Here is a 12,304-nt window from a genome sequence, read left to right as displayed (position 1 = left end):
AAGTCCCAGGTGATGCTGATGCTGGTGGTACAAGGATCAAATTTTGAGAACCATTGTTTTAAAGCTTCTAAAAAAAAAAAGTTAAAGTTTTGTGAATTGCTTTTGGGGTCACATTTCTTCAGACAGGAAAGGGGTCAAATTAAAAATTTTAAAAATGATGTTATGACAAATCTCCATTATAATTCATTTTAAGTTTCCTATCTTAACCTTTTTAAAGTGTATAGTTTGAATTGTTTTGGTTGAGCATTAAAAATATTATCTCTTTACTTAGAGCGCGTGCACGGCGCACATGCATGCATGCGCGCACACACACACACCCACCCAGGGGGTGGGGGGGTGGATGGGGAGAGGGAGACAGAGGATGTCAACAGGTTCTGCGCTGACAGCAGACAGCCTGATGCAGGGCTCAAATTCATGAACCATGAGATCATGACCTGAGCTGAAGTTGGTCACTCAACCAACTGAGCCACCCAGGCTCCCCATTCACAGTATTTCTTAACTTAAAGGGAATGAACATCGTGTCATGTGTATCCTGTACAGTGATGCACGGAACTATGTGTGAGTGTTTTTTTCACAAAGTCATCTTTGCCAGTTCCCTTTCTTTGAGTTGTTTTTCAAACTTTGATCATTTTTATTATTTGCGGGGGGTGGGGGGGGGGGGACTAAGAAAGTAGGTTAAAGGAGAAATCTATAGAAAGTCTGAGTGTAGGGGAACAGCTTCATCATGACCTTCATCGTTGCCTGTATGTGTCCACATAAGCAAAAGCTTGAATCCTGGGACTGCAGCTTATCTGAGCGCTGGAACACCTTGTGATTCTCCTGAAACACTAAAAGTTGGCAGACCTTTATGGAGCCGCTACAAGTCCATCTCCCACTTGCCTTTTTATAACCGTGAGAGTCTGTCATGAGAGTGCTTCTTTTCATCTCCCTGATTACGATGAGATGTGGGGCTTTCATGTGCCCCTACCCCAAAGAATAGAGCTGCAGAACATAAAACTGCCTAGCTGCAGTGTAGTTTGGGTTCTTCTAACTTGTGTTGCCATCGTCCAGCCCCTTTTGTTTTGTTGTCCTTTTTGTTGTGTGGGACAAGAATTCAGGAAGCCTAGTCTTTGGCTTACTCTTCTTTGTGTGCCACTAGCAAACTGTCCAAATTTAAAAGTGCCTTGTATCTTTTCCGGTCAGATTAGCCAGGCTTTGGTTATGTTAGTTCACTCAATAGTAAGTAAGCTTCTTTTCTTTTTTGGTAAGCATGAAAGGAAGTCACACGGCTTAGCCAGCAAAAAACAAGCCTTTCTAAGTATGATATTGATAATAATAAATTGCATCTAACAGTTATTGAGTTCTTATATGTGCTGTTTTGTCTGTGTTTTACTGAGATGAGAAAATGAGACTTTAAGATCACTTTCCCAAGGTCACACAACTAGTAAATAGTAAAGACAATATTGTGACCCTAGGACCCTGATTCCTGAGTCCCTTATTAAAATCATACTGTCCTGCATATCTGGATACTTGAGATACACACAGACACACACACACGTGTTTTGTGTGTACATATATGTGTGTGTCTTTTTACAAATCAGTATTGTATCATGCTTTCATATTATGTTAGTGGTAATTTATTAGTCTTAAATACACAAAAACTAGTTTACTGTAAGGATCTATTACTATATGGTTCCTCTTTATATAAAAGTGAAACAAATGAATAACTCATTAATTTGATTTTTTAAGTTAATGTTTGAGAGACAGAGAATGGGGGAGGGGCAGTGAGAGGGGGACAGAGGATCTGCAGCAGGCCTCATGCTGTGAGCACAGAGTCAGATGTGGGGCTGGAACTCATGAACTATGAGATCATGACTTCAGCTGAAAGCAAGAGTTGGCCGCTTAACCGACTGAGCCACCCAGGCGCCTCCATTTACTTGATTTAAAAATCAGCAATTCTGCAATACTTTATGGGGCACAGGATTTCAGTAGTACAGAGTGGATTTCTTATCAAGTAGTGAGAAATGGTGCAACCCAGAAAGCAGAATACCTTTTAAGTAGTCAAGAAATTCACTTCAAATGCAGTAGCTTATTGATAAATAAAATTATATTTATCAAGAACTTACTGGTAAACAATATTCTAAGCACATTATATGTATAAGCTTATTTAATCTTTGAACCATCTCTGTATAATTAATAATAATAATATAGTTATTGAGTAACTTTTACCCCTAGGTTATTTTACATGATAACCTTCAGATTTCTTTCTCTTCAGACTCAACCATCCTCAGTTCCATTACCCATGAGACATGATTTGAATTTCTTCTCTTTGTCAGGTGTTATACTTTGTTTAGCTCCCTTTTAAAGGATGGTATCCAAAATCTATACTCTAGATGTAGTGTGACATTTGCAGAGCAAAGTGAGAATGTCTCTGTTAGTTCTGCATATTATAGTTCTATTATTGCAACATAAATGTACATAAGCTTAGTGTACTAAAATAATATTAAAATTAAAACCCCTGAGCCCTTTAAACATATCCTACAAATGTATCTTTTCTCTCTTAAGCTATACTTATGTAGTTGTTTTGTAATTCATTATAGAATGTCAACATTTACCCTCTTAAATTTCTTGTTAGATATCAGGTGTTTTTGGATCCTTGATTTGTTAACCACTGATTTTGCTGTCTTTGGAAGCTTCATGTCACCTGCAGAGTTGAAGGGAATGCCCAAGTATCTTCTTCATTTTGGCCTTACAGCATGTTCTAGAAGCTTTCCTCCAGATAAACCTCATTCCATGAAGGTGGTATACTCTCATGTTGCTAATTTAGTTAACTGAAGTTTATATTTTTTAGTTTTGCTGTCAAAATCATGAGAGTCATTGTAAAATTCTTTACAAACATCTAGTTCATCGTCAAGTCTTTTCCTGATGTCCAAGTCTTCTATATACATTAAAAAAAAGAAGAAGAAACAAGATTAGTCTATAACATGTCTTACTGTTATTAGCTCATCCATTCTAGTTTTACAGATCACTACATCCTATTCTAGGTATTCACAAATCAAACCTTTAATAATTTATTCTAAAATATTATCAAATATAACATTAACCTTATCAGAATGTTGAATTTACGGTCTTATTTTTTAAAACAGTCTCCAGTCTGTGGCACTGGTAGTAATTGAAAGATTAGCTAAGTCTCCTTTTTTTTAATTTATTTTTTTAAAGACTTATCTTTTTGGGGCGCCTGAGTGGCGCAGTCGGTTAAGCGTCCGACTTCGGCCAGGTCACGATCTCGCGGTCCGTGAGTTCCAGCCCCGCGTCAGGCTCTGGGCTCATGGCTCAGAGCCTGGAGCCTGTTTCGGATTCTGTGTCTCCCTCTCTCTCTGCCCCTCCCCCGTTCATGCTCTGTCTCTCTCTGTCCCAAAAATAAATAAATGTTGAAAAAAAAAATTAAAGACTTATCTTTTTTAGGAGCACCTGGGTGGCTCAGTTGTCTTGATTAATACAGCTTTATAATAATTCTTTTTTTTGTTTTTTTCAATTTATTTATTTTGAGGGAGAGAGGCAGACAGAGAGGGAGAAGGACAGAATCCCAAGCAGGCTTCACACTGGCAGTGCAGAGTGGATGTGGGGCTTGAACTCACAAACTGAGATCATGACCTGAGCTGAAACCAAGAGTTGGATGCTTAACCAACTAAGCCATCCAGGGGCCCCTATAATAATTCTTGAAATTAGGTAATGCCAGTCCTTCAACTTTGTTCTTTGTTCTTTTCAATATTGAGTTGGCTCTTCTGTGTCTTTTACTTCCCCTTATAAACTCTGGAATCAGTTTGCAATATCCACAAAATAATTTGCTGGAATTTTGATCGGGATTGCATTGAATATATAGTTCAAGTCAGGAAGAACTGACATCTGACATCTTGATGATTTTGAGTCTTTCTATCCATGAACATGCAGTAGCTTCTTATTAATTTAGTTCTTTGATTTCTTTCATTAGAATGTTACAATTTTCCTCACATAAATGGTGTATATATTTGTTAGATTCGTATCTAAGTGTTTCATTTTTTTAGGTGTTAGTGTCAACGGTAATATGTCCTTAATTTCAAATTTCACTTATTCATTGCTGATGTATAGATAGAAAAGGGATTGACTTGATATTAGCCTTGTATCTTGCTACGTTACTATAATTGCTTATTAGTTCCAGGAATGTTCTTGTTGATTGTTTCCGATTTTCTACGTAGACAATCCTGTAACCTGCTAACAAAGGCAGTTTTATTTCTTTATTTCCCTTTCTTGTCTGATTAGTTAAATCTCCTTTTTCAACCCTTTCTCGTCTTTTCTGTTTTTTTTTTCTTAATTTTTTCTTTTGTTAACATTTATTTATTTTTGAGAGAGAGACAGAGACAGAGTGCAAGCAGGGGGAGAGGCAGAGAGAGAGAGGGAGACACAGAATCCAAAGCAGACTCTAGGCTCTGAGCTGTTAGCACAGAGCCCAACCCAGGGCTCGAACCCATGAACCGCGAGATCATGACCTGAGCTAAAGTCAGATGCTCAACCAACTGAGCCACCCAGGCTCCCTTTTAATTTTTATTTTTGAGAGAGAGACAGAGAGAGAGAGAGAGAGAGAGAGCGGGCGAGCGCGCAGGGGTGGGGGGCGGGGAGAGGCAGAGAGAGAGGGAGACACAGAATCCAAAGCAGGCTCCAGGCTCTGAGCTGGCAGCAGAGCCCAACGTGGGGCTCAAACCCACGAACTGCGAGATCATGACCTGAGCCAAAGTTGGATGTTTAAGTGACTGAGCCATCTAGGCACCCCCTTTCTCTTATTTTGAATCTGTTCACTTTTCCTGTTTATTCTGCACTTTTCAGTCTGAATAACATTCTCCTTGTGAAATAAGACAAATGAAAGTTGAGAGAGTTGAGAGTCTTAGACAATGAGAGAGTTGTTTATGTTACACAAAACGCCACATATAATTAATTACATATAAAGGAATTGAGTATTTAAATGTTTACAGACTTACAGATGAAGTTAAATTTGACCCAGCCTGTTGAGAATTTGAATTGGATGAAAAGAAAATGAGAGGAGAAAGGCTATAGACAAAAATCAGGCATATGGTAAGAAAATATTTGTATAGCCCTTTAATAATTACATGAGCTTTATTGGAATGAAAGGTTATTGTGGAAAGAATGGGAATTAGTGAAAGTGAGGATATTGGAAGAGGCAACTTAATAAAATGGCACTTAAGTGCTATATTCATGGCACTTCAAACTGTATGGAACTTTACATTTAAAATGGGCGCCTGGTGGCTCAGTTGGTTAAGTATCCTAATTCAGCTCAGGGCATGATTTCATGGTTTACAAGTTGGAGCCCCACATCGGGCTCTGTGCTGACAGCTCAGGGCCTGGAGCCTGCTTCGGATTCTGTGTTTCCCTCTCTCTCTCTGCCTCTTCCCCACTCACACTTTGTCTCTCCCTCTCTCTCAAAAACAAATAAACATTAAAAAAAAAAACAACTTTAAGAAAACATTTTCATATAACCTTTTGAGGTAGAGGGAGGTATTCTTTTATGAATGAAAAAATTAATATTCAGATTAAGGAATGTATCGATTCCATGTAACAGTATGTGACCTAGTTCAGACTAAAACTCATCTTATATTTCCAAGGTCCTTTTTATTTCCTGATGCTGTTCCCCTTTTGTTGCCTCACCATAATACCCTGTACTTGTAACTCTTGAAAGTTTATTGCGTTTTCATGTGCAATATCTAATTTGACCCTCAAAAACCATGTGAGGTATATAGTTCAGGTATAATGTTTCATTTTATAGATCAGAAAAATGAAGATGAGAGAAGTTAACTAGATGTAAAGTAGCTTACGGCTGCTTTTTAATCGTTTCACTTGTTTTCTGTATGTTTTCCATTCCTGTTGTTCATTTTTCACTTTTTAGTCAAAATACTAATTTTTTCCAGTAAACTGAGACTAAAGGGAGTTAAATAGATTAAAAGGTCAATCCTATAGTAAGTAAAAGAACAGATCCAGATCTAACCGTATGCCTATGGCTGCTGTCTTCTTGCCAATTTTCTGTTCTGGAATAAAGTACCTACTGGAAGACACAGAATTTTTTTTTCCAGAAATTTCTTGAGACTTGTTCATACCATGATTGGCATTATGCTGTTAGATGTGTGGGGGATTATTTGGAGAGATCAGAAGTGGAGGTCAGTGATACCAGCTGTTAGGTGGCCATGTTACCATAATTTGTTAATGGATTTAAAATTCATTTGAAACAAGTGTGAAATGATGAAGTTCTTGATGAAGATAAAAGTTTCAATATTTGGATATTTCCACTTAAAAATGCATAGGAATAAAGTGCTATACTCTCCCAGTCCTACCTGTATTGATATTGGTTTGGAATGTTTTGATTTATTTGGTAATACTTTAAAAATTAGAATCAAATCTTCTACTTTTTTATTATCCCAATAACTTATGTTTGAAGTGTGAATGAGATAGGAACAAAGCAGTTCATATTTCTAAGCAGCTGCTAAGATCCATTCTGAAGAAGGACGCCTGGGTGGCTCAGTCGGTTAAGAGTTGGACTTCAGCTCTGGTCATGATCTCACAGTTCTTGGGTTCAGGCCCGTGTCAGGCTCTGTGTTGAGAGTTCAGAGCCTGGAGCCTGTTGCTGATTGTTTGTCTCCCTGTCTCTCTCCCTCTTCCCTGCTCACACTCTGTCTCTCTTTGTCTCTCTCTCTCTCTCTCACACAAATATATATATATATATATATATATATATATATATATATGTACATATATTTTTAAAAAGATCCATTCTGAAGTGTCCATGTATTAATTTTTTAGGTAACAAGTTGCAACAAACTCAGTTGCTTACAGCAACAGAAATTCAGGGGCACCTGGATGCCCAACTCTTTGATTTAGGTTAAGCATCCAATTCTTTGATTTTGGCTCAGGTCATGATCTCACAGTTTGAGGGAGCAAGCTCCTCATCAGGCTCCGAGAGCATGGAGCCTGATTGGAATTCTCTCTCTCCCTACCCCCTCTCTGCCCCTCCCCTGCTCGCACTCTCTTTCTCTCGCTCTTAAAATAATAAACCTTTTAAAGAAGCAACAGAAATTTATTCTTCCACAGTCCGAAATTAGTTATCACTGTGCTGAAATTAAAGTGTTGGCAGGGCCTTGCTCCCTCTGGAAGTTCTAGGGAAAGAATATGTTCCTTTCCTCTTCCAGCCTCTGGGGGCTACCAGTTATTGGTTTGTGGCTGCCTCATTCCAGTCCCTGCCGTCGTGGTCATATTACCTTCTTTTCTTCTTTCTGTGTCAAATCTACAGTCTTCTTACAAATTGCATTTAGGGCCCACCTGGATAATCCAGTAGATAATATCCCCATCTCAAAATCCTTAATTATAACTGCAGTGTTGTTGTTTTTGCCAGATAGTACCATTCAAAGGTTCCAGGGATTAGGATGTGGATATTTTTTTGGGAGCCATTATTCAATTTACCGCAATCCCTATCGCTTCTTTTTCTTCTTTTATTCTCCTCTGTCTCTTTTTTCCTGTTTTTTATTGTTCATATTCCAGACATACAAAGTGGCAAGAAGATTGATTGAATATGATCTAAAGTTATGGTGAAGAGTTGAGTAGATACGGTGTAGATGAGTAGGTGAGCCTAATTGCCTTCACTATAGAGCATCAAATTGTACTCACATTAATTTTTATTGTCATTCAATTGGTTGATAGTAATACCTTTGTTAAATTCAGCACCCTTTATCAAAGTAATTATTGAATTGTTGACTAAAATGTGTGTTAACATGGAATTTCTTTCCAGCTAAAGCATCTGTTGATTAGATTGGTAGGCATTGATATTATTCCTGATAAAATAGCCAAAAACCTACTAGCATTGTTTCAGAACTCATTTTCCTTTAAGCATTTTCACATTTGTAATTTGTCACAGTGGTAACTCAGACTTGAATTTAATGAAAGGAAACAGAAGAGTTGGCAGAGTTGTAGTCCAAAAGTCCATTGTCAAGAGACCTTTGCGGTTTGGGACATATCACACACATAACCTTTGGGCCTCTGTTTCCTAATATTTATGATATAGAAGTTGAACTATATGATTGGTAATATCCCTTCTACTTCTAAAAGCTTCTGTCTAGTATTTAGTATAAAGTATTAAAAAACCAACAAACAGACCAGTAAACAGATTTTGCTAATTTTATACTATTTGAAAAAGGAATCAATCATATTAGCAAGATCATTTTGAAATAACTGTTCATGCTTTTTGTTTTTCCATAGATGGACCACACATCCCCGACCTACATGCTTGCTAACTTAACCCACTTACATTCTGAACAACTTCTGCAGGGCTTGAATCTTCTTCGTCAACATCACGAACTCTGTGACATCGTTCTTCGAGTAGGTGATGTTAAAATCCATGCTCACAAAGTGGTTCTTGCCAGCATCAGCCCATATTTCAAAGCTATGTTCACTGGAAACCTTTCTGAAAAAGAGAACAGTGAGGTTGAGTTTCAGTGCATTGATGAAACTGCTCTCCAGGCCATTGTGGAGTATGCCTATACCGGGACTGTTTTTATTTCGCAGGACACAGTTGAATCTCTCCTTCCAGCAGCAAACCTACTCCAGATAAAGCTTGTCCTAAAAGAATGTTGTGCATTTCTTGAAAGCCAGCTTGATCCTGGCAATTGTATTGGAATTTCTCGTTTTGCAGAGACATATGGTTGTCATGACCTTTATTTGGCAGCTACTAAATACATATGCCAGAATTTTGAAGCCGTTTGCCAGACTGAAGAGTTTTTTGAACTTACACATGCTGATTTGGATGAAATTGTTTCCAATGACTGTTTGAACGTAGCTACTGAAGAGACTGTTTTTTACGCACTTGAGTCTTGGATCAAGTATGACGTACAAGAACGTCAGAAATACTTAGCACAGCTGCTTAACAGTGTGAGATTACCATTGCTGAGTGTTAAGTTTCTTACTAGACTATATGAAGCAAATCATCTTATTCGTGATGATCGCACTTGTAAACATCTTTTGAATGAAGCCCTAAAGTACCACTTTATGCCTGAACATAGACTTTCTCATCAGACAGTCCTGATGACACGACCTCGCTGTGCTCCCAAAGTACTTTGTGCAGTAGGAGGAAAATCTGGACTATTTGCCTGTTTGGACAGGTAAATAGAAAGCTTTCTTAAATGATTGATACTAAAAGATTTTATGCTCTCTAAGTATGCTAATGTTCTGTATTTTTTAAAAGTTTGATTTTACTGTTTGCTTTCTTTGCTTCTTTTTATTTCTTCCATTCTTCCTAAAACACTTTCCTGATTGTGTCAATCACATTGTCATCCATTCTCTTTAACACTCCCAGTTATTAACAACCTCCCCTCAAGCCCTCTCTGCACAAACTTTATCCATTTTGGTTACTTTTCTACCATTTTATGTCTTTTTTTTTTTCTTTTAATTTGTGAAACTTTTTACGTTATTATTTGACCAGGTCAGCAGGGATTTATTATTGCTAACTATAACAGAAGATGCTGAAGAGGAGAGCTAGGAATTTTTGATGAGGGCAGACTGGGGACTATAGTGGGTTTGAATGAATACCATTAATTAGAAGAACCACCAAAGAAGTAAGAAAAAGTAGGATACCAATACAAATCATAGGCTTCCATATTTATTTTCTTTGGTGTGAATATTTTTTAATGACAGAAGTAAAGAGTGTTTTCTTTTCTAATAACTTACAGTAGGAGTTGTCAGACTTTTTTTTTTATAAAGAGCCAAATAGTAAGTATTTTAGACTTTGCAGCCATATGGTGTCTGTCGTAACTACTCAGCTCTGCCATTGTAGTGAATGCAGCCATAGACAGTGCGTAAACAAATGAGGTGACTGGGTTTCCAACAAAACTTTATTTACAAAAGTCCCTCATGGGCTGATGGTGTCTGTCATAACTACTCAGCTCTGCCATTGTAGTGAGTGCAGCCATAGACAGTGCATAAACAAATGAGGTGACTGGGTTTCCAACAAACATTTATTTACAAAAGTCCTCTGATTTGGAGCATTATACAAGTAACCTTTATATATTGAAAATATAGCAGGATGTTACCTTTGCATTACCCTTGAATGGGAATGCTTCATGAAAACTTTCGTGTTTGATAATATGGATTTCTTTCTGGCCATTTTCAGAAATTTGGTAGATTGCTTTTTTTCCTGTCCAGTGATAGGAAACTTGATGTTTTAGCGGTGTCAACTGATATATCTGTATCTTTTAAAAAGTCTTACTGTGCATTTTAATTGTCTAAAATTAAGTTAATTGCATAGTCTAAAGCTAGTATCATAGAGATTGGGCTGTAGGTAGAACATTAGTTATAGTGACTATAAAAATTATTTACTCTTATTGTTAAAGGCATTAATTATTGGCATAAAGTAAACCATATTAGTTAAATGTCATGACAGAAAATTCCAAGTGTGAATTTACCTGGTAAAAATTCTTGACCAGTTGCCTCTTGGTCTCTCAAATATTAAAAATAATAGACATAAGGGTGCAGCTGGTTAAGCTTCCGACTCTTGGTTTCGACTCAGGTCATGATCTCACGGCTCGTGAGTTTGAGCATGGAGCCTGCTTGGGATTCTTTCTCTCTCCCTCTCTCTCTCTGCCCTTTCACCACTCAGTCTCTCTCTATGTCTCTCTCTCTTTCTCCCCTCTCCTTTTCTCTCTCTCTCTCAAAATAAACTTAAAAAATAGACATAAATTTTTGAAGAGTTATAAGAACTGTTGATGTGTTTAGACCCAGTAATCTTTCATCATACAGTCTGTCAAAAAAAATTTTTAATGTCATTTGCCCTAAGCTAGTATTATTGCAGTATAATTTATAACTATGGAAACAGTGGAATCAATCTAAGTAATTATTCAATATATTTCTGCAAAAATAGTGTAGACACAGTGCATCAGATACTATGCTGGGTGGTGGATCTTTAACAGATTTATAATTTAGTTAAGGAGACAAATATTTATTTATTTGACAAATATTTAAATAGGTAATTGTAATATGTAGTGTTAATGCAGTGTTTAAAATAATCCCATGGAAATGTTAAGGAAAGGCATTTATCCCACTTGGAGGATTTAGGGAAGATATTGTGGAGAAGTTAACGTCCAAGTTGTGTTGAAGGCTAAGCAAGACCCAAGCAAAAGACAGCAGGGGCATCACAGGAAGTACACAAAGACACAGTGCAATGGAATGACAGTATAGGGTGTGCAGAAAACTGAAAGCTGTTTGGAGGGAGCCCTTGGGTGACTCAGTTGAGTGTCTTATTCTTGATTTTGGCTCAGGTCATGGTCCCAGGGTTTTGGGATTGAGCCCCACATCAAGCTCCACACTGAGCATAGAGCCTGCTTGGGATTCTCTCTCTCTCTCTCTCTCTCTCTCTCTCTCTCTCTCTCTGCCCCTCTTCCCTGCTCTCTCCCTCTCTCTCTTCCAAATAAAAATAAATAATTAAAATATTAAAAAAAAAAAAAAAAGGTGTTTGGTATTCCAGAATATAAAGTTTGAAGATCAGGGGTACTTGACTGGCTCAGTACTTGACTGGCTCAGTTAGTGGAACATGCAACTGTTGACTTTGGGGTTGTAAGTCTGAGCCCCATGTTGGATGTAGAGATTACTTAAAAATAAAATCTTAAAAAAGAGAAAAAAAACATTAAAAATAAAATAAAGTTCAAAGGTCTAACCAGCAAGTGATAGACAGTGGTCAGTATGGACCAAGTAAAGAATGTATTATGTGCCATGATGAAGAGATTTTTCTTAAGTGGGTCAAAAAACTAAGAAGGGTAGTGCAGTGATCAGATTCATATATTAGATCATTTTGACTGCATTATGAAGAAAGATTGAGAGGCCAGGATTAGTATCTGAGTGATTAGGAAAGAGGTTATTATAAAAGTGTAGGCAAGAGATTATGAGGTCCTCAATTAGGGTAGAAGTAGCAAAGTTAGAGAAGGGGGCATTAATTAAAAAATGTTTTAAGAGAGCAGACTGACAAGATTTAGTTGAATGGATATGAGGGGATGGCCAAGATGAGTTTGATTTCTTGGTTAGATATTAGATAAATATATACCAAGAGAGAGAATATAGGAAGAGGAGCCATTTTAGAAGGGAAACTAATAGGCACTGAGATTGGAGTGCCTATTAAATATCCAAGTGAAAGATGTCCCACTAGCTGGACATGATTGCAAAGCTCAACAAAGAGATCAGAACTGGAAATGGTAAGTTATTGGCATAGTAACACTTAGAGGTATAAATTAAAACCATGAAGTCTTCT

At 37.4% G+C, this 12,304-nt stretch overlaps 1 protein-coding gene across 8 annotated transcripts in view; it reads left to right on the top strand.

Moving 5' to 3' along the window:
- Positions 1-12,304, top strand: part of KLHL28 (kelch like family member 28) — a 35,346-nt gene that overhangs the window by 9,377 nt on the left and 13,665 nt on the right. For 3 of the 8 annotated variants that reach the window (XM_003987603.6, XM_011283217.4, XM_019832969.3), the window contains exon 2: positions 8,272-9,170. In XM_003987603.6, the coding sequence (XP_003987652.1) occupies positions 8,272-9,170 (899 nt within the window). Of the gene's footprint in view, positions 1-1,846; positions 2,779-4,985; positions 5,086-7,557; positions 7,640-8,271; positions 9,171-12,304 lie in introns of those variants that run through there. The other 5 variants (XM_023255669.2, XM_019832971.3, XM_045059870.1 and 2 more) reach the window with 5 other exon arrangements.

Source organism: Felis catus, chromosome B3 (assembly GCF_018350175.1).
Source record: "Felis catus isolate Fca126 chromosome B3, F.catus_Fca126_mat1.0, whole genome shotgun sequence".
Classification (NCBI taxonomy): domain Eukaryota; kingdom Metazoa; phylum Chordata; class Mammalia; order Carnivora; family Felidae; genus Felis; species Felis catus.
The sequence above is the reverse complement of the archived record's forward strand: the minus strand, read 5'-3'. Positions and strand labels throughout refer to the sequence as shown.